Source organism: Kogia breviceps, chromosome 4 (assembly GCF_026419965.1).
Source record: "Kogia breviceps isolate mKogBre1 chromosome 4, mKogBre1 haplotype 1, whole genome shotgun sequence".
Lineage (NCBI taxonomy): Eukaryota > Metazoa > Chordata > Mammalia > Artiodactyla > Physeteridae > Kogia > Kogia breviceps.
In genome coordinates this window covers 164218322-164244750 of record NC_081313.1, presented here as the reverse complement: position 1 = coordinate 164244750, position 26429 = coordinate 164218322, and the positions used below count along the sequence as shown (strand labels likewise).

The 26429-nt window shown below is 44.1% G+C and overlaps 1 protein-coding gene across 13 annotated transcripts in view; it reads right to left on the bottom strand.

Annotated features, from left to right (window-relative positions):
* Positions 1 to 26429, bottom strand: part of TENM2 (teneurin transmembrane protein 2) — a 3844234-nt gene that overhangs the window by 36525 nt on the left and 3781280 nt on the right. For all 13 annotated transcript variants that reach the window (XM_067032280.1, XM_059063069.2, XM_067032278.1 and 10 more), the window contains 3 exons: positions 24593 to 25467; positions 17163 to 17338; positions 15429 to 15664 (listed from right to left, as the gene is read on the bottom strand). In XM_067032280.1, coding sequence (XP_066888381.1) covers positions 15429 to 15664; positions 17163 to 17338; positions 24593 to 25467 — 1287 coding nt within the window. The remainder of the gene's footprint in view (positions 1 to 15428; positions 15665 to 17162; positions 17339 to 24592; positions 25468 to 26429) is intronic.

Genomic DNA, 26429 nt, shown 5'->3' with positions numbered 1-26429 from the left:
GGTGAGGTGATATCTCATTGTGTTTTTGATTTGCATTTCCGTAGTGATTAGTGATGTTGAGCATCTTTTCATGTACCTGTTGGCCATCTGTATATCTTCTTTGGAAAAATTTCTATTCAGGTCCTTTGCCCAATCCAATTTTTAATTTTTATTTTTGCTATTGGATTGTATGAGGTTTTTAAAATAAATTTTAGATGTTAACCCTTTATCAGATACATGGTTCACAAATATTTTTTTCCCGTTTTGTAATTGTCATTTCACTTTGTTGATTGTTTCTTTTGCTGTGCAGAGCTTTATAGTTGATGTATTCTCACTTGTTTATTTTTGATTTTGTTGATTGTGCTTTAGGTGTCATATCCAAAAAACTCATTACCAAGACCTATATCAAGGAGCTTCTTCCTATTTTTTCCTCTAGGAGTTTGATCATTTCAAGTCTTACATTTAAGTCTTTAATCAATTTCAAGTTAATTTCTGTGAGAGGTCTAAGACAGGGGTCTAGGTTCATTATTTTACATGTGACTATCCAATTTACACAGCACCATTTATTGAAGAGACTGTCTTTTCTCCATTGAGTATTCTTGGCTCCTTTGTCAAATACAGTTGACCATACAAGCTTGAATTTATTTTTGGGCTCTCAGTTCTATTCCATTGGTCTATCTGTCTGTTTTTATGGCAGTGCCATACTGTTTTGATGACTGTAGCTTAGCAGTTTAGCTTGAAACCAGGAAGTGTGATACCTTCTGCTTTGTTCTTCTTAGGATTTCTTTGGTCATCAGGGTCTGTTGCAGTTCCATATAAATTTTAGAATTTTTTTCTACTTTTGTAAAAAATGCCATTGGACTCGTAATAGGGATTGCATTGAATCTAGAGATGGCTTTGCGTAGTTTTGACATTTTAACAATCTTAATTCTTCCATTCAATGAAATTGGGACACCCTTCCATTTATTTTTGTCTTCTTTGATTTCTGTTATCAGTGTCTTGTATTTTTCAAAGTAGACATCTTTCACCTCCTTAGAAAATTTGGTCCTAAGTATTTTATTGTTTTTGATGCTATTGCAAATAGCATCATTTTCTTCATATCTTTTTTAGATAATTCATTGTGAGTGTATAGAAACACTACTGAGTTCTGTATGTTAATTTTGTATCCTACACTCTTGCCAAATTTGTTGATTATATCCAACAATGTTCTGGCAGAGAATTTAGGATTTTCTATGTATGAAATCATGTCATCTGCAAATAGAGATAATTTTACTTCTTCCTTTCCAATTCTGATACCTTTTATTTATTTTTCTCGCCTGACTGCTCTGGCTAGAACTTTCAATACTATGTTGAATAGGAGTGGTGAGAGTGGGCACCCTTGTCTTGATCCTGATCTTAGGAGAAAAGCTTTCAACCTTTTACTGTTCAGTATGATGTAGCTATGGGTAATATATGGCCTTTATTATGTTGAGGTATGTTCTATCTATACCTAATTTGTTAAGCATTTTTATCACAGACAGGTGTTGAATTCTGTCAAATGCTTTTTTTCTGCACATATTGACATAATCATATGATTTTCTTCTTTCATTCTATTAATGTGGTGTATCACGCTGACTCTTTTGCATATGTTGAAACATCCTTGCATCCTAGGGGTAAATCCCACTTGGTCATGGTGAATGATCCTTTTAATGTGCTGCTGAATTTGGTTTGCTAGTATTTTATTGGGAATTTTTGCATCTATATTCGTTAGGGATATTGGTCTGTAGTTTTCTTTTCTGGTTTTGGTATCGGGATAATGCTGGCCTTGTAAAATAAGCTTGGGGGAGTGTTCCTTCCTCTTTATTTTTTTTGAAAGAGTTTGAGAATGACTGGTACTAATTCTTCTTAAAATGTTTGGGAAAATTCACCAGTGAAGCCATCTGATCCTGAGCTTATCTTCATTGGGCAATTTCTGGTTACTGATTGTCTCCTTATTAGTAATTGGTCTGTTCAAATTTTCTATTTCTTCCTGGTGCAGTCTTGGTAACTTGTACGTTTCTAAGAATTTTCCATTTCTTCTAGGTTATTCAGTTTGTTGGTGTATAGTTGTTCAGAGGAGCCTCCTATGATTCTTTGTATTTCTGTAGTATAAATTGTAATGTGTCCTTCTCCATTTATAATTTTTTAAAAATAAATTTATTTTATTTTATTTTTGGCTGCATTGGGTTTCCGTTGCTGCACGAAGGCTTTCTCTAGTTGTGGTGAGCGGGAGCTACTCTTCGGTGCGGTGTGCAGGCTTCTCATTGCGGTGGCCTCTCTTGTTGTGGAGCATGGACTCTAGGCATGCGGGCTTCATTAGTTGTGTCACGTGGGCTCAGTAGTTCTGGCACATGGGCTTAGATGCTCTGCAGCATGTGGGATCTTCCTGAACCAGGGCCTGTATCCCCTGCACTGGCAGGCGGATTCTTAACCACTGTGCCACCAGGGAAGCCCTTCATTTATAATTTTGTTGATTGGGTCCCTTCTCTTTTTGCCATGGTTGATGTACCTAAGGGTTTGTCAGTTTGGTTGATCTTTTCAAAGAACCAACTGTGAGTTTGTTTTATATCATCTATTGTTTTCTTGTTCTCTTTTTTATTTATTTCTGCTTTTTAATTTCCTTCCTTCTGGTAACCTTGGGCTCAGTTTGTTCTCCTTTTTTCTAGTTCCTTAAGGCATAGAGTTAGGTTGTTTCTTTGGAATCTTTCTTGCCTCTTAGTGGAGGTGTTCGTTGCTGTGAACTTCCCTCTTAGAACTGCTTTTGTTGCATCCCATAAGGTTTGCTATGTTGTATTTCCATTTTCATTTGTCTCAAAATACTTTTAAAATTTCCACTTTAGTTTGTTTTTGATCCATTGGTTGCTCAGGAGAGTGTTTTAAAATTTCCATGTATTTGTAAATTTTCTAGTTTTCCTCCTGTTACTGATTTCTAGTTTCATACCACTGTGGTCAGAGGAGAAACTTGCTATGATTTCAATCTTCTTTAATCTTCTAAGACTTGTTTGGTGGCCCAACAAATAGCTTATCTTAGAAATTGTACCATGGGTGCTTGAAAAATGTGTCTTCTGCTGTTGTCAGATAGCATGTTCTGTGTATGTCTGTTAGGTCTACTTTGTCTATAGCAGTGCTCAAATCTGCTGTTTCCTTATTGACTCTGTGTCTGAAGGATCTATCCATTGTCGAAAGTGGGATATTAAAGTTCCCAACTATTTTTGTGTTGCTGTTTATTTCTCCTTTTAGCTCTGTTTTTGTTTTATATATTTAGGTGCTTCAGTGTTGAGTGTATAAATATTTATAATTGTTATAACTTCATGGATTGACCTCTTTATCAGTATATAATGAACTTTTCTGTTTCTTTTTACCATTTTTAGTTTAAAGTCTCTTTTGTTTCATATAAATATAGCTACTCTTGCTTTTTGGGGGATTATTGTCTGTTTGAAATATCTTTTCCATCCTTTCAGTCTATACATGTCTTTAAGGCTAAAGTGAGTATCATAAAAAGCAGCATATTGCTGGATCTTTTTTTAAAAAATTCAATTCAGCCTTTTTATGTCTTTTAATTAGAGAATTTAATGTTTGCATTTGAAGTAATTATTGATAAGTAAGGACTTACCACTGCCATTTTGTTCATCATTTTCTGGCTTCCTTGTAGATGCATTGTTCCCCTTTTCATATCCTGTTGTCCTTTTTTTTGCTGTGCTGTGCAGCTTGTGGGATCTTAGTTCCCTGACCAGGGATCAAACCTGGGCTCCCTGAAGTGGAAGCATGGAGTCCTAACCACTGGACTGCCAGGGAATTCCCCTTGCTGTCTTTTTAGTGTGTGTGTTTTGATGTCTTTTGGTACCAGTGTTCTCTGACTTCTTTATCATGTTCTTCCATGTAATTACTATAGGTTTTTCCCTTTGTGGTTACCATGAGGCTTACGTAAAATATCTTAAAATGATAACATTCTATTTTAAACTGATAACAACTTAGCTTTAATATAATTCCTGAAATTTGCACTTTTACTTCTCACATTTTGGGTACTGATGTTACAGTTTACATATTTTTTGTTTGTTTGTTTGTTTGCTTTTTGCGGTACTCAGGCCTCTCACTGTTGTGGCCTCTCCCATTGCGGAGCACAGGCTCCGGACGCACAGTCTCAGTGGCCATGGCTCACAGGCCCAGCCGCTCCGTGGCATGTGGGATCTTCCCGGACCGGGGCATGAACCCGTGTCCTCTGAATCGGCAGGCAGACTCTCAACCACTGCGCCACCAGGGAAGCCCCAGTTTACATATTTTTAATACTATGTAACTACTAACAGATTATAGTAGTTATGATTATTATTTTTTAAAACTTATAACTAGAGTTGTAAGTGAATTCACACTACTCTTACCATATTACATAATCTAATTTTGACTATATGTTTACCATTAAAAGTGAGTTTTATGCTACTTTCTTCTGTTTTTATGATGTTAATTAGTGAACTTTTACTTCCACTCAAAGAACTCCCTTACCATTTTGGTAAGGCAGGTCTAATGGTGGGGAACTCCCCTGCTCTTGTTTGCTCATGAGTCTTTTCCTTCCTTCATTTATGAGGATACCTTTGCTAGGTATAGAATTCTTGGTTTACAGTTTTTTTCTTCCCTTTCAATATTTTGAATATATCATCCCATTCCCTTGTGGCCTGAAAAGTTTCTGTTGAGAAACCTGCTGATAGTCTCAGGGAGATTCCCTTGTATGTAATGTCTGTCTTTTGTCCTGCTGCTCTTAATTTTCTTTATCTTTGACTTTTGACAATGTTAATTGCAATGTGTCTCAGTGTAGTCTTATTTGGATTCTACCTATTTGGGATCCTTTGGGCCTCATTGATCTGGAAGTCCATTTCTCTTTTTTGGTTTGGGAAGATTTCAGCCATTATTGCTTTAAGTATACTTTCTGTTCCTTTCTCTTTCTCTTCTGGAATTCTCATAATGCAAATATTCTTTTGTGTGTGGGGGGGTGGGGGGCTTGTGTCTCATAAGTGCAAAGGCTTTCATCGTTGTTTTTCTCATTGTTTTTTTTTTTTTTTTCCTTTTTGCTCCTCTGACTGGATAATTTCAACTGTCCTGTCTTCCAGGTTGCTGACTTTTTTCTTCTGTATTGAGTCTGCTTTTGAAGCTCTTTATTGAATTCTTCAGTTTAGTTATTGTATTTTTCATTTCTAGAATTTTTTTCATGGTTTTCATTTTTGTTCAACTTCTTGTCATGTTCATTCATTGTTTTCCTAATTTCATTTGTGTGTTCTTGCAGTTCACTAAAGTTCTTTAAGAGGACTATTTTGAATTCTTTGGCTGATAGTTCATAGATATTCATTTACATAGGGACAGTTACTGAAGTTCTCTTAGTTTCCTTTGGTGGTATCATATTTCCCTGATTTTTCATGAGCTTTCATTCCTTACATTGGTATCTATGCATTTGAGTAAGTGATCTCTCTTGTAGACTTTATAGGTTTGCTTTGGTAGAGAGAATTCTTCTCCAGTTAGCTCAGTTTTAGTTTCTGCAACTGTCTGCTGATAATGCCTTGAGCAGGTGGGGCTTGCTATCAGGGTCTATTTTTGGATGAGGCAACTGCCTGAGCTCTGAGGGCAGGGGTGGGAGGAGGGTGTGCTGCTGACTGAGAACAGTTGCATAGCACTCTTGTCTTGGTTCTCTGCCTAAGTGAGGCTATAGGATGGGCTCTGCAGTTACCTGGGTTCTCTGGTCAGGCTTACTAGACCATTGGGCCTGGGTTTTGTACTTAGCAGTAGGTATCTGCCCTGCCCTAGTGGGTCAGCAGAATGGAATCCAGGGTCTGCACGGCTTGTTTCAGGACTTGAATTTGGGAAGAGTGTATGCTGAATTCCCTTTCCAGATGGGGGCTACAGTTTTTGCTCTGCAGATGGGAAAAGCCATGGACTGTGCTCTCTGTTCAAGTGCCACTGTAAGCAGGGCAGATGGATGGGCTACATAGCTTCCCATGTGCTGTGGTTAGGTTCCTTGGTCGGGTGGGCTGAAGCCTATAGTCAGCAATGAGTGGGGCTACAAATTAGTTTCCCTGCTTGGGCGCAGTGGAAGAACTAGCTCCAAGGTTTGTAAGGCTATTTGTTTGTGATCTTGATTCAAACCAACCTCTGCCCCAAGTTCCCTGGCCAAATAGGGCCACTGGCTTCGCTCTGCAGGCTATCAGCTCTGCCTGCCCACCTCTCTGTTCGAGCTTGCTGTGCTATACAGCCTCTACGTGTTCCCACCAGTCCCCCTGGCCAGTCAGGGTGGGGAGACACACTCAGCAGCTGGTAGGCCTATGATCTGCTCCCATGCCTGGGTGGGGCAGGAGGGTCCATTTCAGGCATCTCCCCAATTTTCTGAACAGGCTTTCTGGTTGGAAGGGGCTGAGAGCTACACTTAGCAGCAATGGGGCTGTGAATGAACTCCCCCTGTCTGGGCATATCAGGGGAACCCTCCATGCCTGGTACTGACTTTGCTCTGGGGCAATCAGCTCTGCCTGCCCGCCTCCTGGCTTGAGCATTACTGGGTTTTCATGCCTTGGAGGGGGAAGTGGGCAGATCAGCCCCCAGAGCTGGTAAAACTCCTCGTTTGAGGACCTGGCTTGCACCCTGCCAAGTTCCCTGCTCAGAATGACTTGGTTCTGCAGCTGAGCAAAGCTGCTGGTTGGGATTACTACCTGGGCGCTGCAGGGAGGGACTCGGTCTACCGAGATCTGAGTGCTGGTTGTTGCAAGCCCCTCCCCCTTTCTCCATCAGGATCAGCTTCCCAGTGGTTGAGCCCCGCAGATTCTCCTGCAGTCCCTGTGGGGTGATACAGGAGTAGCCGTTCTCACAAAGCAGCTCACAATGCTGGGGGGTCCCAGATGTCGCCCACGAGCTCTCTTTTCCCACTAGTGGAGCTGTGTTGGCCTAGGGGAGGGGCAATGCAGTCAGGGTGCAGCTGCTCCTCTTATCCTTCTGATACACACGTCTTGATCTCTGTGGTGCAAGGCGTGGGTGGCGGGGGTGGAGTGGGAGGTGGGGGTGGGTGGGGTGTGGCTCAGCCTCACCCTGTGTTCTAGGATGCTCTTGGTGGTTTCGTGTCCATGAATCCTTGTTAGCTGCTGTGCTTGTGAGGGCAAAGTCAGCGATGACCTATGTTCCCATCTTGGTGATGTTGCTGAGTTGACTTTTGAAATACGTAATGTCTATAAAAATGCCCGATCCTTCTAATACTTAAATATAATAAATTCACTGGAAGCTGAGTCAAGGAGTTCAGGCCAGCCGTATAATCTAGTCAAATATGTTTAATTGTGAGGGTCCCTTTATTAAAGAGGTGGTGCCTGGGCTATGGGGTTCGAGATCTTGGAGGGTCTGACAGGCATGCTCATCCCTTCATAGGCACCTGCCCCCGACTTCAGAGTGTGCAGCACTGTGCCACACTGTTCTCTTATTCCGAATTCCACCTAAAAATATTTAAATTAACCTTCAGGCTTCCTGGAGAACATAAAAGTTATTTTGAATTATTTTCACTGCCAGGATCAGCACACTTCCCTTCCCAGCCAGCTCAGTAGGTATTCAGTGATAGAGAAACCAGTTTTTAAATTAATACAATTTGGTGTTTGTAAGGAAGCCATTATTTTTAATTATTGGGCATTTTCCTCAGCCTGGCTTCCCCAGTTAATAAAACTCAGCTATTTAGCATGGTTTTTATTTTTGCAGAGGGCAGACTTTGGGAGGTAGTTTCCCGACGTGGAATCTCCCTCCAGAATGTTTTGATCTCTCCAGGCACACGCCTGTCACAAGGAGCCTTGTAAAATACCCTGAGAAAAGGAAACGCTGTCATTAAAATGGCCCTGCTGGGCCTATAACTGGTGACTCTAACTTAGTTTGAGGGGCAATGTCAGGAGCTGGCGAATCGAGAAACTGGAAAGAGGGAGTTAACACTGGGCTGGATCCCCTCCTGGAAATGGCACTGTAGCACAGCAGGAGAGACCTCAGTTAGACTTACGGCAGAATCCCTTGCTCAAACCACTTCACGTCTGGGAAACCCAGAAAAGATTAGTGAGGGAGGGCAAGAGATTCTCCACGTCTGGCAATGCTGAAAAGCAGAACTCCCTGCTTGGAGAATTTAGTTATTCACCCACCCAGAGGAAACGCCTGGCCTAGATGACATCTTCATTTCCTTTCTGGGTCAGTCCTCTGGGATTTGAAAAGCAGCTCCCATACAAGACTCCATGCTATGATGGGATCAGGGATGGAGCAGACATAACAACTTGCTATAAATTTAATATTAGCTTAAGCTTAAATAATGCATAATTAGAAGGGTAAGCCTCTGCAAACACGTTAAATAATGTATTCCCCAAACAAACATGATTTTTGGATGATATGCTGTTTTGGATGGCAGTGAGGTAGAAAGGTGGAGAGACGTGAATTTGAGTTGCAGTTTTTTTGTTTTGTTTTGTTTTTAAATGTTGGTTCATTGGTTTGTTTATTTTATTTTTATTTTTGGCTGTGTTGGGTCTTCGCTTCTGTGCGAGGGCTTTCTCCAGTTGCAGCAAGCGGGGGCCACTCTTCATCGCGGTGCGTGGGCCTCTCACTATCGTGGCCTCTCTTGTTGCGGAGCACAGGCTCCAGACGCACAGGTTCAGTAGTTGTGGCTCACGAGCCCAGTTGCTCCGCGGCATGTGGGATCTTCCCAGACCAGGGCTCGAACCCGTGTCCTCTGCATCGGCAGGCAGATTCTCAACCACCGTGCCACCAGGGAAGCCCTGAGTTGCAGGTTTAACACTGATCAGTTTTGTCATTACAAAGCAGAACCTTTATTGGTCATGCCTCAGTTTCTTTATCTGTCATGGCCTGTGAGCTCCTAGTGGGTAGAGACTATCTTATTTTTCTTAGTGTCTCTATTATTTTGGAACATGCTTGGTACTCAGACATTTGTGAGTAAGGGGGTTGAATTAGACCGAGTATAAGCATGCTGGCAGCTCTGATGATCTAAGCTCTGATATGAAAAACTGAGATGAGAAAATGCAAGCAGGACATTCGTGACTTCCAAGTATCTGAAAGACTTCCTTCATTCTAAAGAGCAATTGGAGTCATTCTGGGAGGAACCCCCGAGACCTGGAATTTAATAGACAGCGGTTGGAGGGAGAGGATTTTCATGATGTCAACTTAAAATCACATCCACTCATTCAGCACTGACTGAGCACCTACTCTGTGCTTGTTAATGTGATCAATATTTAAACTAGAGCAGGACAGTTAGGGCCCCTGACCTCATGACCTTACAGGTCAGAGGAGGATAAAGACACATGAACCAACAATGAAAAACATTCGTGTGGTGATGAGTAAACAGAGGAAGGCACTATGGGAACGGAGGAGGGACACGGAGCCAGAACCGGATGGGCGAGGCCAGTTTCCCAGAGGGACTGCTGCCTCAGTGGGGCCCAAAGTATGAGACTTCACAGGTGAGGGCAGGAGATGAGTCAGGGAGAATATTCCAGAGGGGGCAGTCAGCAGGTAATAGCTCGGGTGGTAAGCAAGGGCCCTGCCCAGGCAGAGAACCTCACTTCCGATGCTGTGGGAGTGTTCTAGTGGGGGCAGGTGGTCCATGGGTAGGGATGTGGCAGAGAGGAGGGGTGTCTGATATGGAGCCTCAGCCCAGACGACCTGAACGGACTTGGACTTGTCATCCTGCAAGCTGAACTTGTAGAAGTCAAGTATGTTGCATGTATCCTAGTCTCTCAGAAGCAGGGAAGGCAGTCCAGCCTGCAGATGAATGCTCCTTTGTGTTCAACAGTGGGTACATCTGGGGAGGATGTCTATGTTTCTAAGATCCTTAGCAGCATGAGCCAGGCCCCAATCCCTTCACCTCACCACCCCCGCAGCTAGTCTGCTCCAGCTACACTGGCTCATGTTCTGCCTCAGGGCCTTTGCGCATGCTGGCACCTTAGCCCAGAAGGCTTTCTTGCCATTCCATTCCTGAAAATGTCCTACTCTTCATTCAGTTCTCAGCCCAAATGTCATCTTCCTAGAGTGGCCTTAACCTAAATCAGACATTCCCTGTTATCTCAACCTTTTTTTTTTTTTTTTTCTCCACAGCACCCATCACCATTTCTTTACACTATTTGTAACTTATTTGATTGTTATCTGTTTCCCCTTGCTACAGCATAAAGCTCCATGAGGGTCTTTCCACTTTTCCACTGCACCAATCAAAACAGCAAGCAAGTCATCCGAAAGTAATGTTTGCTTGGGGGATACATTGTTGAATATATTTTGCAGAGGCTTACCCTTCCAATTATATATTATTTAAGCTAATATTACATTTATAGCAAGTTCTGCCTGCACGAGCACTGCTCAGAATTCAGCATCTTGTCTGTTCACTAACATACACTCAGTGCCTCGTACAGTGTCGGGAAAGTAATAGGTGTTTGAAAAAATAAAACTGGTTGGTGTAGAATGAATGCACTGTGGCAGGAAGGGCTGATAAAATTCAGGCTCTGGTGATGACTGCATATGTTAACAGACCTACCCGAGTGAGTTCCATGCAGAACTGAGTTCACGTGCGTGTGTTCACAGGCACACATGCACACCCGCCTCCCACCTTGTTCCTGCGTCACTGTCATTTGCCACAAAAGTAAAAGTAACACAAGCCAACGTGTAATTGCAATGTCATATTAATCATACAGAAACCAAAACAAAATTACTAACTCCCACTTCCTGGAATACTCATAACACTAATACCAGTATCATGATGGAAGATTATCTGGGAAGCAATTTTCCTTTTGTTCTGCTACCTACACATGTAGCTGTTTCTTGCTTTTGCAATCTTTATGTAAATCATAATCAGGAGGAAATATCCTAGAGGGTGGTTATATGCCTTCCTTATCAGAGAGAATCATGCACTAAACCCATCTTAGGAAAGAGCAGAAGTTTTAAATCTTAACAGGAGGAGGTGGTTTCAGTTCTCTCTTCCAAAAGTCTGGAAAAAAATCTTGCTGGAGGGGAGGAGCATTAATGCATTAAGAGGTCCTCAGGATCAGAAGTTTGCTTTATGATTAGGCTTTGGCAGGAGGGAGGATGAAGAATATACCTGGGTGTGTATGAGTGTGATTTAACCATCTCTTCCTTCTGTGGGTGTAGCGCCCCCTTTCTCTAAGGTCTCCCCATCTAGGAGTTTTTACTGAGATGTCGGTCACAAGAGACACGTGTCCACGTGTGACCCAGCCAATCACAGACCCAGCCAATCACCTGCCTGACCGGTGATTGGCCCGGGGGTGTGACTGCCATTCCATCTGTGCCAGGCCATTCAGAGTTCTTCCAAGGGATTTTAATTCTGTAGGAGATTGCTTCCTCTTCCCCCTGGGTCACTACGCTGAACTGGTATATCAGCCCGGAGTCATCATTAGCCACGCCTGCCTGACTCCCAGGGTGAAGAGGTCACCAGTCGAATGTAGGGGTAAATTAGGCTAAGTGTCAAGGGAAACATTGCTAAGAGATGGAAGGGGGCCGGGAGAAGGACATCAACCCGATGCTACCATTTGAGCTGGTGAAGTCGCTAAGGCTAGCTCCTCTCTGGTAGGGGCCCACAAGGCAAGACAACGCGTGCCCTTTTGAATTGAGCTAATCTGAGTGCACTTCCTGTCTCTTGCAGTGGAAAGATCCCTGACAGATACGGAGGCATTTATGCACTAAACATGTTCCAAGGAGGCGCCTTAGAAGGGGGCATGGTCATCATACCTTCCTTTGTCACCCACTGCCTGAATGCCCATCCCATGGCACTTGTCACCAGGGATACAGCGGTGAGATGGCCCTCGTGCTCATGGAGCTTACGGGAACCCTGATGGCACAGCTTTGTGAGTTTTTTGAAGGCCAGAGGAAACAGGAAAGAGTGGTGGGTGGGGAGGGCCTGAGGGAGGAGGACTCTTTCAAGTGAGATTCCTGGAGAAATCCTTGGGAGGCATAATGAAGACCTTCCCTACTTTGAGTCTGGGCACGGACAACTGCTCGAGATTTTGCCAAAGCAACAAAGCCATAAAGATTTTGGTGGAAGCGGGTGGCCACGGTCCATCCATCCACCATTTTACATTTCATCAGCCTTTATGCAAGAGCTGCTGACGCGTTCCTCACCTGAGAGGTGCCCTCGGCTGGGATGCTGGAAGAAGGGGTACCTAGCTTCACTGGGTACTGTTCTATGGTAATATCTTCACCGAGATTTTCGGTAAACTCCAGGGATGCTCAGAGCCTTGAGCCCTCACGTCACTCAGACGTGGCCAGAATGCCAGGAGCTTGCCAGTCCCCGGGAAAGGTCAGGCGATTTGCTTCAATGCACGAGACCCTCAGTTACCACACCAGAGATGCTCTCCAAATCCCTTGTTATCCACGGCGGGTGGGCAGCAACAATTACATGGTGCTGGTTCTGTGGTAGCACCTGCAAGTTCATTCAGTTTCTTCCCCGTTGCAAGTGGCAGCACTGGAGCTGTCAGAATCTCACATCTCTGTCTTGGGGTTCAGTTCCCTGCCTCTTCCCTCCACAGAGCCTGGCAGGCCAGCTCCTGAAGTCTGGAGGGCTTCTCGGCTTCCCGGTCTACATGATCATGGCAGGGGCCCCTTAAAAGGGGAGCATGACACAGTAACCCTGCCGGCTGCCAAATCCTGTTAATTGTGTGTGGTAAGTAGCTCTCAGATGTCCCTCTGTCTTCTCTGCTAATGATTTCGTTTCTTGTTTGGATTACCCCTCTCCTCCTATCCTGTCCCCGTCTGATCTCTCTTCCTCTGCACCCGAGGAAGCCTGAGAGGTCTTTCTAACGCAGCGAATCCCAACACGTCGCTCTGCTAACCAAACCCTGGAACAGCCCCGCCCCTGTCCTCAGGATAAATGCCAGCCTAGCAAAATATGCCCTTCCATTCCCTTCCCACCCTAACCCTGACCAACTCTCTGGCCACGCTGAGGTAGTTTTCTGAAATGACATTCCTTTTCTTTTGGACCCCTCTGCCTTTTTACAGGCGACACTCTGTCTGATCACCCCTTGCTGATATCTTTGCCTGGCTAATTCCTACTGCTCTGTAGAACCGATTCCAACTCTTCTGTGAAGGAGCCCTCAGCCCTGATCGGGATGGCAGGGACCCTGCTACGTGGTTCCCAAATCTCCCTTCATCGTCTCCTTAGGCATGCAGAAAGACACCATTTCCTGGGCTTCCTTGCAGGTAAGTTGAAGTCACCCCACTGTGTTCTCACCAGGGATGATGGCAGTGATGCCTGCCATGTCTAGCCCTGCTCATTAAGCCCTCCTTTCAGGGCTTATTTGTTCACATTTGTTAACCGATCACACCCCATCCTCTCCCGACTGATACAATGACGTACCCCTTCCCTTGAAATCCTGGCCTCTGGGATAGCTCACGTCACACGACTCACACGTGACACTCTACTTTCCCTCTCTACCTTCTCCCACCTGCTCCCTGGCAATTTCCAGGAGTTGCTTTTATTTCATTCACTAAACGATTTATGAATTGAATTAAAATAAATGAGATGCAAATAAATTCCAGGCTTTCTCCCTCATTTTCAAATTACATTTTCAGTCCACTCAACCTGTTATAATCTCATAGTGATTTTCATTTAAGAGAGCTAAATGGATATGTGATTATTGTTACAGGAACTAACACCAGACAATTAAATGTTGAGGTGTTGATAGATAAAGCTGTGTTTCGATTTGCATAAACATGATGCCAGCAAATCTAACCCTGGCAGAAATTCAGTTATGAGACTTGCGCGCCCAACTTCTGCTAATTACCATGAGTACTATTATTACGATTTTTAATATTCAGAGTTGGGACTATAGCCATTTTATTTTAGGGCTGCATTTATCTTCATTTTGAAAACTTTTAGTCAAAATGCATCACTGATTTATCAGAGAAAAGGCACGATTACTATTTCTAATCAACTTCTATGGTGCAGTGTATCAAAAATCAATTATACAGTCCTGAAATCCAGTCATTAAGGATTTAGCTACTAATCTCATTTCATTTTTGTCTTTAGGAAGATACTGCAACTTTGCAGATACCAGCAGAGGAAGAAAAACATGGGAGACTGCTGATAACCTAATGTGGAGAATTAAACTCCAGCTAGACAAAGGCGAGGGCGGAATCTTAACATGGAGTGGCCTGGCTCTGCAGGGAGGTCACCTGGGCCGGCTGGATTTCAATCCAATAACACGGCAGAAGTTATGACCCAGGTTTTGTTGAGCGTGAGCCTTCTAATCTCAGCAATTCCAAAGCCAAGCATGCGTTAAACCCTGCCGTATTGCATTGTTTACCGTCTTTCTGGTGAGTATCTCAATCTGCAATGATTTTATCTGTTAGTTGACTTCTTATCTGCGGCCCCCGTTGTGCCATGTAGCTCCAGCGCATAGCACACTGCCTGACTCCTAGTTAGGTGTTCAATAATTAGGTGCTGGCTTTGACAAAGACCGAGATCCCAAGGATTCTCCCCAGTGCGAGGGAGAGCCTGATGGTAAGAGCCAGTCCCTCAAGTGAACAGAGCAGGAACCACATTATCTGGATGACTGTTGCTCTAATCAGGAGGCTGTGAGGCCTGCTGCTTAAGAATCCTGGCAAGTGAGACAGACAGACAGAACTGGGGCTGAGTCCTGGCTTTGCTGTTTGTTTGCTAGCCGCAGTACCCTTGGACTGGTTATTTAGCGTCCCAGAGCCTCTGTTTCCCCATCTGAAAAAGGGAGATAATAACACCTACTCCCACAGGGCTCTTGAAAGTAAGATAATACAAGTAAAGCATTTAACATAGTGCTCTCATCATAAAAGTCCTCAATAAATGTTACATATTGGTTTTTTAAGCTGTAACTTGTGGGTATGTTACCTAGTCTGGGGAAGCTACAGTTGGTTAAAACTTGCTGCTGCAGTTTGCTTGTTACTTCTTCTTAGGAAGCCTTCCCTGATGCCTGCAGGCTGGATAGTAGCACCTCCTCTGTGATCCCACCAAGCCCTGGATGTTCCTCTCTCTACTCACTTAACCCATCGGATTACCCTGAGGTTTATACATTCTACCGGACTGCCCACTCCTTGAGCGTAAAGAGCACGTTATAAAACTTTCAGTATTTAGCAAACCAAAACTACACAGTAGCCATGGGCACCAATTCATCTGTTGAGTTGGGCAAACAGTGAAAGTTGACAGAGAAGATAGCGAGTGTGAGAAGAAGACCGGGAGGGATCTCTGCTTATAGCTTAAGGTAAATCCCCGGCTTTTCTAGTCCTAGGAAACGCAGAACGTTTTCTCCGAGGTCCGAGTCCCAGCAGGACGTGGCTCGCGTGTCTCTCTCAGGGAAGAAAGAAAGGCGCAATGGAGGCTTGGGAACTGGGAGAGGGCCTCGGCTCTGGAGGAAAGGGGGTGTCCCCTCCCACTCTGTGGGGACAAGTTGGGTGGAACGACTTACCCGGAGCTTCCTGCCAAAGATGGTAACTTTGCCTTTAATCTGTTCCTTTCTCAGGCGCCACTCGATGGAGTTCAGGCCATTCTCCATGGGCAGAGAGATGTTGCAGCGCCCGATGGTGGGGGTGATGGTGCCCGCTAGGACGTGGGGCTCGCTGTGGAAGCTGACGCCCATCCCGTTGGCGTACATCACCCGCAGGGTACCGTTGTTGCAGAGCTGGTAGCTGTTCCGCACTTGATCTGGAGAAATGTAAGTGGGGGCGGGGAGAGGGAAAGAAATTATCCACTCTGTTAGTCATGAGAGAACAGAACCCCTATTTTTATAGGTTTCCATGGTACTTCGCAGCTGTCAGTGTAAGGCTGCCTTCAATTAGCGCACACGCAATGTTAAGGTGAGTAGCAGAGATGCCGCTGATCCACAACATTATCAATATGTGGCACTCCAGAAATAATTATGCTGTGATATTTTTCTTCTACTCACGGAAGACTATGAAGAGTACATTTAAAGACGCCTCTTGCCTACACAATTCGTGTCAATCAAATCCCTGATCTTTAACATATATATTTTAGCTTAAATGGAACAAAATAAAGGAAAACTACTTAAAGAGATTTTTTTTTTTCTCCTTTTGCCTACCATCTAACCTGAGGCTGATGGTCTACCATAGGTCAGCTCCACTGCAAATCACGTCTAGGATTCTTTGAGAAAACAAAGAGAAAAAGCAACCTTCCTGCCCCTCATGTGTTTGCTGCTGACTCCACCATGATGCCATCTCCACTCCAGAGGAATCTGAAGAGACTCAACTAGCACGAGGGAGACCGAGCCAGTGGGTGCTGATAACGTGTGTGTCTTCCCAAATGGAATCTACGCTAGGCAGTCAATCAGACTTCTGACCTTTGCCTTTATCGAAAAGTTCCAGGTAGGCAATGTGAGTGGGAGACTCCTTTTATAGATACGATGCTTCCTGATTATTTGGGCAGAGGAGTCCAGCTGGCCTGGGCTCGGAGGCGCTGGCTTTTGGGGTAGTGTGCACCTGTCACGACCGCAGCCATCGTGCAGAAAGACAAAATCTACATCATTAATCATCTGGCAGAGCAGAAATAGTCATGGAAACAGGCTCTGTCGTGGGATAAAGAGTCCAGCAATGACACCATTTATCTACCGCGAGGACACGTTTTTCCTTGGCCAATGGGCTAGCCCACCGACATCATATCTTCATTACCTGCACAATTCCTTTTCTCGCCAGCCTGTGCACTTGTCCTGGACTGTACACGAGGTGGTCAGAAACCTTTGAGGTCTTGGCAAGAGACTGCTAAAGGGCTCTGTGACTGTAGCAACCCACTCATCACACAAACGCTTGGAAGAAAGGGAGAATCAGAATGGGACCAAAAAACAGGTGGGCTCAAGAGACTAAAACCACCTTTGAGAAGGTAACTGTGTGTGTTGGGTTGGTAGGGAGTGCTGGTGATGGAGAGGTGGGGGCAGAGTACAGAGGGATGAAAACTGACATTTTCACATAAATATGTAGACATTGCCAAATATCCAGCCATTTGGTTTGGTATAGATGACATTCTCCTGCATCTAATTAAGTCCTTTTCTACAAGATTGACCTCTGGCAGAGTTAGTTTGCTATGGACTAAAACAGCAAGCTGAGGGGTGGGAGGTCTCTGGAAGTCCTCCCAGGCTTGGTAACTCACACCTACCTCTGGCCTTGGCTGAGTGTGGGGGTGAGGGGCTTACCTTGTACCACTGTGTAGGAGGCCTCCACAGAAGACAGGTTGGTAATGACAGTGACATCGTCATCACGGTTGGAGTTCTCAATGTCAATGGTGATGGATTTCTCCATTTCCCGGTGTAGGCTGGTCACCACCCCCGTGGGGCGTGTCACATTGGTTAGGCGGCCCTCGTGGTCATAGCTGGAGAACAGACACACTGGTTGGAAACACAGTTCCTAGGACTGAAGGCTTCCCCAACACTCAGAACCACACAAGGGACAGACTCCTCCAGCCTGCCCTGAGAAACAGTGATGCTTTTCTCTACTACCCACCGATACACCTGAAAACATACATTTCACCTTAGGCAGGGGATACTAAATTATGCTTTCCCAAGTTAGTTAGTGAGAACAGCAGATTTATGCTCAGATTTATGCTCTTGAATTTGTGTTCCACAAATTAAAGGATTGAATAATGAACAAATAAAAATCTGAACAGACCAATTACTCGTAAGGAGATTGAATCAGGAATCAAAAAACTCCCACCAAACAAACAAAAGTCCAGGCTCCCTCGGCTTCACTGGTGAATTCTGCTAAACGTTCAAAGAAGAGTTAATACCAATTCTTTTCAAACTCTTCCAAAAAATAAAGGGGAGGGAACATTCCAAAGTCATTTTACAAGGCCAGCATTACCCTGATACCAAAACCAGCTAGGGACACTGCAAGAACCCTCAACAAACAAAATATTGGCAGACCGAATTCAACAGTACATTAAAAGGCTCATACACCATAATTAAGTGGGATTTATCCTAGGCAAAGCAAGGATGGTTCACATTGGCAAATCAATCAGTGTGAAATACCACATTAACAAAATGAAGGAACAAACCATATTATCATCTGAATAGATGCGGAAAAAATTCAACGACATGGGTATAGAGGGAACATACCTTAACATACTAAATAAAAGCCCACAGCTAACATCATACACAATGGTAAAAAGCTGACAGTTTTTCCTCTAAGATCAGGAAAACGACAAAGGATGCCACTGTATTCAACAGAGTATTGCAAGTCTTCTTATCCAGAGCAATTAGGCAAGGAAGAAAAGGCATCCAAATTAGAAAGGAAGAAGTTAAACTGTCACTATTTGTATATGAATGACATCATATTACATAGAGAAAACCCTAAAAACCACCCCAAAATCTGTTGGAATAAATAAATTCAGTAAAAGCTGCAGGATACAAAGTCAATATATAAAATCTGTTGTGTTTCTATACACTAATAAACTACCAGAAAGAGAAAATTTTCAAAACCATTTATAATTGCATCAAGAAAAGAATAAAATACCTAGGAATAAAGTTAACCAAGGGGCAAAAGACCTGTACACTGTTATAAGACGCTGATGAAAGAACTCAAAGAATACACAAATAAATGAAAAGATAGTCCATGCTCATGGATTGGAAGAATTAAACTGTCCATATGACTCAAAGCAATTCCCTATCAAAATTCCAACGGCATTCTTCACAGAAATAGAACAAACACTCCTAAAATTTGTATGGAACCACAGATATCTTACTAGCCAAAGTAATCAAGAAAGAACAAAGCCAGAGGCATCATGCTCCCTGATTTCATTTGGTGTGACACTGGAATAAAAAACAGCCACACAGACCAATGGAACAGAATCGAGAGCCCAGAAATAAACCCACACATACATGGTCAATTAACTTATGACAAAGGAGCCTAGAATATACAATGGGGGAAAGAACAGTCTCTTCAAAAAGTGGTGTTGGGAAAACTGGCCAGCCACATGGAAAAGAAAGAATGAAACACTATCTTATGCCACTCACAAAATTAACCCAAAGGGATTAAAAACTTGACTGTAAGACCTGAAACCATAAAACTCCTAGAAGTAAATATAGGCGGTAAGCTCTGTGACATTAGTGTTCGTGGTTTTTTTTTTTTTTTTTTTTTTTTTGCATTTGACACAAAAGCAAAGGCAATAAAAGCAGAAACCAACAAGTGGGATTCTATCAAACTAAAAAGCTTTGGCCCAGCAAAGAAAATCATCCACAAAATAAGGCACTATACTGAATGAGAGAAAATATTTGCAACTCACCTATCTGATAAGGGACGAATATCCAAAATATATAAAGAATTCATACAACTCAATAGCAAAAAACACAAATAATTTGATTATAAAATAAGCAGAGGATCTGTATAGACATTTCCCCAAAGAAGACACACAGATGGCCAACAGGTACATAAAAAGATGCTCATCGTTGCTAATTACTAGAGAAATACAAATCAAAAACTCCAATGAGGTATCACCTCACACCAGTCAGAACAGCCATCACCAAAAAATCTACAAACAATAAATGCTGGAATGCGTGTGGAGAAAAGGGAACCCTCCTACGCTGCTGGTGGGAATGCAAATTGGTGCAGCCGCTATGGAAAACAGTAGAGAGGTTCCTCAAAAAACTAAAAATAGAGTTACCATATGATCCAGCAATCCCACTCCTGGGCATATAGCAGGACAAAACTATACATGCACTCCTATGTTCAAAACAGCACCATTTACAATAGCCAAGATACGGAAGCAACCTAAATGTCCAACGACAGAGAAATGGATAAAGAAGATGTGGTACATATATACAGTGGAATATTACTCGGCCATAAAAAAAGAATGAAATAATGCCATTTGCAGCAACATGGATGGAACTAGAGATGATCATACTAAGTAAGCCAGAAAGACCACATGATATCACTTATATGTGGAATCTAAAATATGACATAAATGGACCTATCCCTGAAACAGAAACAGACTCGTAGACGTGGAGAGCATACGTGTAGTTGCCAAGGGGAAGGTTGGGTGGGGGAGGGATGGATTGGGAGTTTGGGATTAGCAGATGCAAACTGTAATATATAGGATGCATAAACAACAAGGTCCTACTGTATAGCACAGGGAACTATATTCAATATCCTGTGATAAACCATCATGGAAAAGAATATATATATATATGTATGTAAAACTGAATCACTTTGCTGTACAGCAGAAATTAACACCTATACGTGAATAAAATAAAATTTAAAAGGTACAGATTTTCAGTTTTAAAATAAATAAATCATGGGGATGTAATATAACGATAGTTAATAACACTGTATTACCTATCTGAAAGTTGCTGAGAGTGGAACCTGAACGTTCTCATCACAACACAATATATACAAATACTGAATCATTATGTTGTACCCCTGAAACGAATATAAAGTTATATGTTAATTTTACCTCAATAAATAAGAAAATTAAACAATTCTATGTGTATTGATATAGGGTGCTTAGTGTCCCCAACTCTTGCTGCCAAGCAGGGACAACGTGAGGAGTGTATTCTAGGAGCCCCAGGCAGCGATTTAATTCCAATCCACTGTATTACCTGGACACCTACAACGTATAGATTGCTGCGCTTCATTGTGAGATAAACAGTAGGAACTGGAGAGTCTACTTTTGGGGAAGAGTGGATTGGGGTTGAGACCAGACTCTCAGGGGACCAGAGGGAGAAAACAGGTCTTTAACTTTCAAGGAAGATTCCACTTCCGATACCCATGGAGTGAGTATCTCCAGATTCAGGGCTCTTTGCAAACAAGTCTGCACATCCTGGCAAGGAGTTATGAGTTCCAGTAACGGGACCTCACGACGACCCAGTGGAACCAGTCCTGCCTTGACTCATGTGGGGCTGGAGGCTGCGTCTGACTCATTTCTTCAACGTCTCTTCACTGACTTCCTACTATGTGCCAGGCACCATTCAAGGCTCTGGGGACACGGCTAGGAACAAAATGGATGAAAATCCTTGCCATCATGATGTGTGCAAGCTAGATGGAGAGGGTCAAAACAAACTGAAGTCTAAACTATAGTGTATGTCACACACGGTTGCTACTATGTATAAAAGAGGTAACTAATGAGAACCTACTGTACAGCACAGAGAACTCTACTCAGTGCTCTGTGGTGACCTAAATGGGAAGGAAATCCAAAAAAGAGTGAATATATGTACACGTATCGCTGATTCACTTTGCTGTACAGCAGAAACTAGCACAACATTGTAAAGCAACTATACTCCAATAAACATTAATACAAATATATAGAGTATGTCAGATGGTGACAAGTGGAAAGGATTAAAATCAAGGCGGGAGAAGAGAGAGAGCACGTGTAGTGGTGGTTGTAATTTTAAGTACAGTCCTGTGTCAGGAATACAGGCCACCCTCCCCCAGTCCGAGAACTTAGCAGACACCACAGAACTTCCAGAAGGCATTCCCATGTCTGCTCCATTCCCGCCGAGCTCTCCGTGAGGCACTTCCCAACACAAAGAGGAGGTGGGAGAAAGGTAACAGTGAAAGGGACGCATTCCAGGCTCCTTGAATTGCAGTGCCTGCTTATTCTAGGAAGTAACTCTTGAACCCTACTCCATGGAAAGGCAACTTCCATCCCTCCCTCCCTCGGATCCGATATTCACTCCTTCCCCAGTTGCTTGGTTGGGAGGAGTTGCTCAGGACTGGAATAGCCCTTTACAGTTTCTCTCTTCTGGAGGGCCTGTCCTTGAGGGTGATGTGTTGTCTGTTCCTCTGGGCCCCAGGTTTACTAAGGCAGGCTCTGCCCTGGCAGGGGATGGGGGCGAGGCAGAAGTACGGGGGCATGGGGAGAGAGCGGGATAAATTCAGAGTGGAGGAGTAAGGAAAGACCAAATGTGAAAACTGCATTCTTCAGTTCTGCATCTCCAAAATGAATCTCCATCTACCTGACTCCTGTATCCACTATGCAATTGGTTGTTTGGAATCTGAGGGGGTGGGATGGAGATAGAGGTGTGATACATGAATTGCTTCTCTCAATCCCATTAGCATCTACCCTTCGTTGAATTTCTATATGCCAGGTGCTTTGCTAATTTCTAAAAGTATCAATATATCATCTCAGTGAATTATCACAGCGCCCCTATACAGTTTGCATTATTAACCCCACTTGACAGATGTATGGACATTGAGGCTCAGAGAGGTTAAGTAACTTGTCCAAAGTCAATAAGTAAGTATATGGCATTCATATCCTTGTCTTCCTGACTCCAAGATCCAGGAGCTTTCTGGTATACTGTGCTGTCTTCTGGGGAAGGCTGTGAAAACCTGTGTTCTCTCAGAGATATAGCCACCAGGCTACATCTTCTCTCAGGACCCAGTGGCCTACATCTGGGGAAAGTTAAATTCCAAGGCTGGGCCTTCCTGGAACTTTCTGAAACCGACTGACCATCGAATAGTGCCAGGATAATTCAATAGTGTTATTTTTCCTCACCTTTCTCTCCCGCTCCCAGGGTCAATGAGGAATTTGTCTGTAGGGGTTGTACCTTCCCCCAACTTTTGGGACAGGTGAGTTCCGTTATGGAATCCAAAGGAAGGCAGGACAATTCTACTCCCAGCCCCGCTTCAGGACACTGGTGTGTAACGCAAAGAAGGCGAGACTTGGAGATCTGGCTTTGAGTCCTGTTGCACCACTGACTCTCTCTGTGGCCTTGGGGGCGGGGTGACGGGGGTGGGGGTGGCTTCACGTCTCTGAGCCTCAATTTCTTTATCCATAAAATGAGGATAATCACACCTGTACTTAGAAGGTCGTCGTGAAGGGAGGGCGATGAAAGGCTTCTTGACCTATAAAGCACTATGCAGAAGGAAGGTGTTCATATAAGCACTCACTGAAGGACAGATTGCTTTCTAAGAGCCTCAAGGCCTCTGTGTGGTTTTGTTGATCACTCTGTTAACTCCTTTCTCTAAAGTTTCCGCTACGGCTACTGTGGTCCCCATGGGAAGTAAAGTCTGTCTCTGATCTTTAAACGACCAACTTGCTGACCATGTGTAAAACATACCACAAAACAGAAAAGAAATTACCATCTTTTTTCGGAGGCCAAGAAAGCCATACGCATCGAACCCCTACAATGGGGAACGTACGATAATTTACCAACTCAACAGTATTGGAAAAAAGCGCAGCTCTTCACATCAAGAGAGAAAAAAATTATGCTTCCATGTAACTTCTGAACGAACATTAGAAACATAAACAAACAAACAAGACCTTAACCTTGTTTTCATTCAGCTAGGGGTCCCTTCTGGAAAATACTCTCCCAGTTAGAGTTCCTGTCTCAGGAGGCACCTCAGTCTGAATGAACTTTGTTACTACAGCCTCTTAAGTCAGGCCTACTTCAGACTGGCCTCCTGAGACTGACACCAATTCTCTCTGAAATGCATTGGGTCTTCAGGTGCAACTTCCAGAAGAGAAGATGAGAATCTAGGAGGCGTTTGGGTTAAAGTGTAGCTTTAGCCTAACTTGGTGTGAGAGCTAAAGACGGCACTCGGATGGTGCCTTCAGGGACAGAGTCACTGGCTGATAAAGTGCGATCAAGTCCCAGTGTCTGAAGGCTATTAGGGTGCTTCAGAAGTCTGAGTAAGACAGCTTGGCCCAAAGAAGGAAGGAAAGCAAGGACAAGCAATTCTGCAGTGCACCCAATTTCCAGGAGGTGGCAACAGCTTCCTTTACATTCTCCCAAACCCTTTGGAATGCAGACAGGAAGTGCTCATCCCTGAAAGTAAAACTGATCAACAATGAGGTCTTCTGTTCTCTCCCCTGTCCCTCTTTCCCTCTGTGACGACACCTTGCCAACTCACTACATTCTCAGCTGGCAGCAACACCTATAGCCCGAAAGCAAGCAACGCCTCCAAATATATAGCGGTTAGCCAGACCCTTCACCATCAAGGAGAGCCAGATACTTATAAATTCCATATCTGTCTCAGCCAGCGAATCATGCCTTAGCAATTCCCTCCCACCAGCACGCCACTGGTTAATACCTGCAGCAGCAGGCAGCTGGACCAAGAACTGCCTGCAGGAGCGAGGGAAAACAGCTTTTTGGTAAAACAAACAGCAGGACTATCAAGTATGAGATAATTGTTAGGGGAAATATGCCCAGCTCTCACATCTTTTAATATACCTAGCACTTTATCTGTATTGATCTGCTTCTGCTAAGGAGGAAATTCAGAGTTTATCTACCTGTCTGTGCAATCAAGTGTGTTGCTGGACCTCTGGGCAAATTACAGGAGCCCCACCAGGATCTTGCCTTTTAGTTTCTAATTTCCGCACCCATGGCAAACATGAATAATCAGCAAAGTTAATCAACACTTGATCTCTCAGGCGCTGTGCGTGTCCAATATCCTGAAATTGGAATGGCAGGCAGGCAGCAGGCATTCCCAACTCCTGTAGGGGGGTGTGTGTTCAATACCAGACACCCAATGGCGCAAATCACTTAGGAGTCGGGGGACAGGAATATCCTGGGGCATTAAAGTTAGGAAGACAACACGAGTCAACAAGTCTAAAAGCTACACGGACGGCCAGCCCTGATGCCAGCGAGGGCAGGGTGAGTACTGTTAGGAACTACTTTAAAAACCTACTTACTCATAGAAAGTGGTCCATCCGGTTTCATCACTCTTGGTGGCTAGGAGGCCGGTGTTCCCATCATAGGTCATGAGGCCAAGCTCCAAGTTCTGCGTGGACACGACTTTGAGACCTCCATTGGTGCCCACTGTGAGAGTGATGATCTGGTTGTCAGGCATGAGCAGGTGGCGGGGCATGCCACTGCTGTCCCGACGGATCTTCAGGGAATTTCCATTATTGTCAATCAACTCAGTGACGTCATTGTCAGCACTATACGTGAAATTGTACAAGTACTCCCCTGTCACCAGGCTCACAGTGTACTGGTGGACGCCGTCGGCATTGAAGACGTACAACTCCTGTTCTCCGGGGGATGCAGCCTCATACTGGTTGAAAGCATTCAGAACGGGCTTGTTCTTGCTGACCGCCCTGATCCGAATATTTCCAAGGTCTGCGATGTAGATGGTGCCATCGGGAGCTACAGCTAAGGATGATGGGGAATTCAAGATGGCATCAGTCGCATAGGCATCATCTCCTGAGTAGCAGTTGCAATTGACATCGTTTTTGCAGTCACAGTCGGAGGCTGCCCCCGCTAAAAGGCAGATCTCCCCATTGGTTGTTACCTGGCGTAGACGGTTAATCTTCTTCTCATCTGTCTCGGTGATATAGAGGACCCCAGTGTGAGACAGGGCAATGGCACTGGCTGACTCCAGAGCAGAGTGAATGGCTAGTTTGCTGAGCGAGTAGTCAATGCCAGGAACCTGGCAGTGCATGGGGCGTCCCGCGATGATGCTGACTTGGTGGTTCTCGGTGATGCGAAGGATGACGTTGTTCTCTAGGACATACAGGGAGTTGTCCATGGGGTTGATGGCAAGGTCTGTTGGCCATTCCAGGCGAACCTGTGGATGATATGGCACCAAATTCAAGAACAGCCTCTAAAGTGCTCAGTGTTTAAACTGTGCAGGGCACGTCTATTGATTTTAGGCAACTGGGAGAAAAGACTTACTTTTTTTTTTTTTTTTAACTAACACACTGTATGAGACGTGCCCATCATGGAACCGCTTGCTCATCGCCTACGCTGGGTGTACGTGATAGCGAAGAAGTAACTTGGAACAGACGTCTCCTGCTCTCTCACCTGCTGTGGCTAGAGTAGGTCACCAGTTCTACCCATGATGCTCTTGACAGCCCCAGATAATTGGACCAGGGTCAGAGTCATCACATACAGTTAGGTGGTTCACAGCACAGAGGGCTAGTGTGAGGCAGCCCATACTCTGCTCACCAAGCTGTGGGCCTGAGGAGGCTAGGTTCATGTAGAGGAGGCACCTTTATCTGATTCACAACAAGGAGCCACGCGGTTTAGAAGGTGTCCCTGACCCAAGGGCAGCCAATGCACAGGCTGGCCAGCGAACTACAACCTGAGTGTTGGCTTGAAAAAGTGAACTGGACCAAACACATCCCTTCTCTGCAGAATCTGAAATGAAAACCTCAGTAACTAGTGGTCAGTTAGTTGAGGAACTTGAGATGAAATTAATGAAGTTGACCGAGGGTGGAAAAGCCCCTTTTGGAAGAGTAAACATAGACTCCATGTTGTTTGAAGACCCTTATATTCAAGTCCCGTTTCTGTAAATCAACTATACTCCAATAAAAATTTTTAAAAAGAAGTATAAAGTCCCGTTTCTCCTGTGGTACATCTGAGTGAGCCTCTGTTCTCTGCCAACGGGTAAGAACCTGGACTAAAAGACTATCACTTGAGGGAACATCGCAGAGGAATCTGCTTTCGTTCCTACTGCGTAAAGTAAAGGTTTATATAGTGAGGATGCAATCATTTCAGATTAACAGGGAAGTTCTGATTGACACGTAA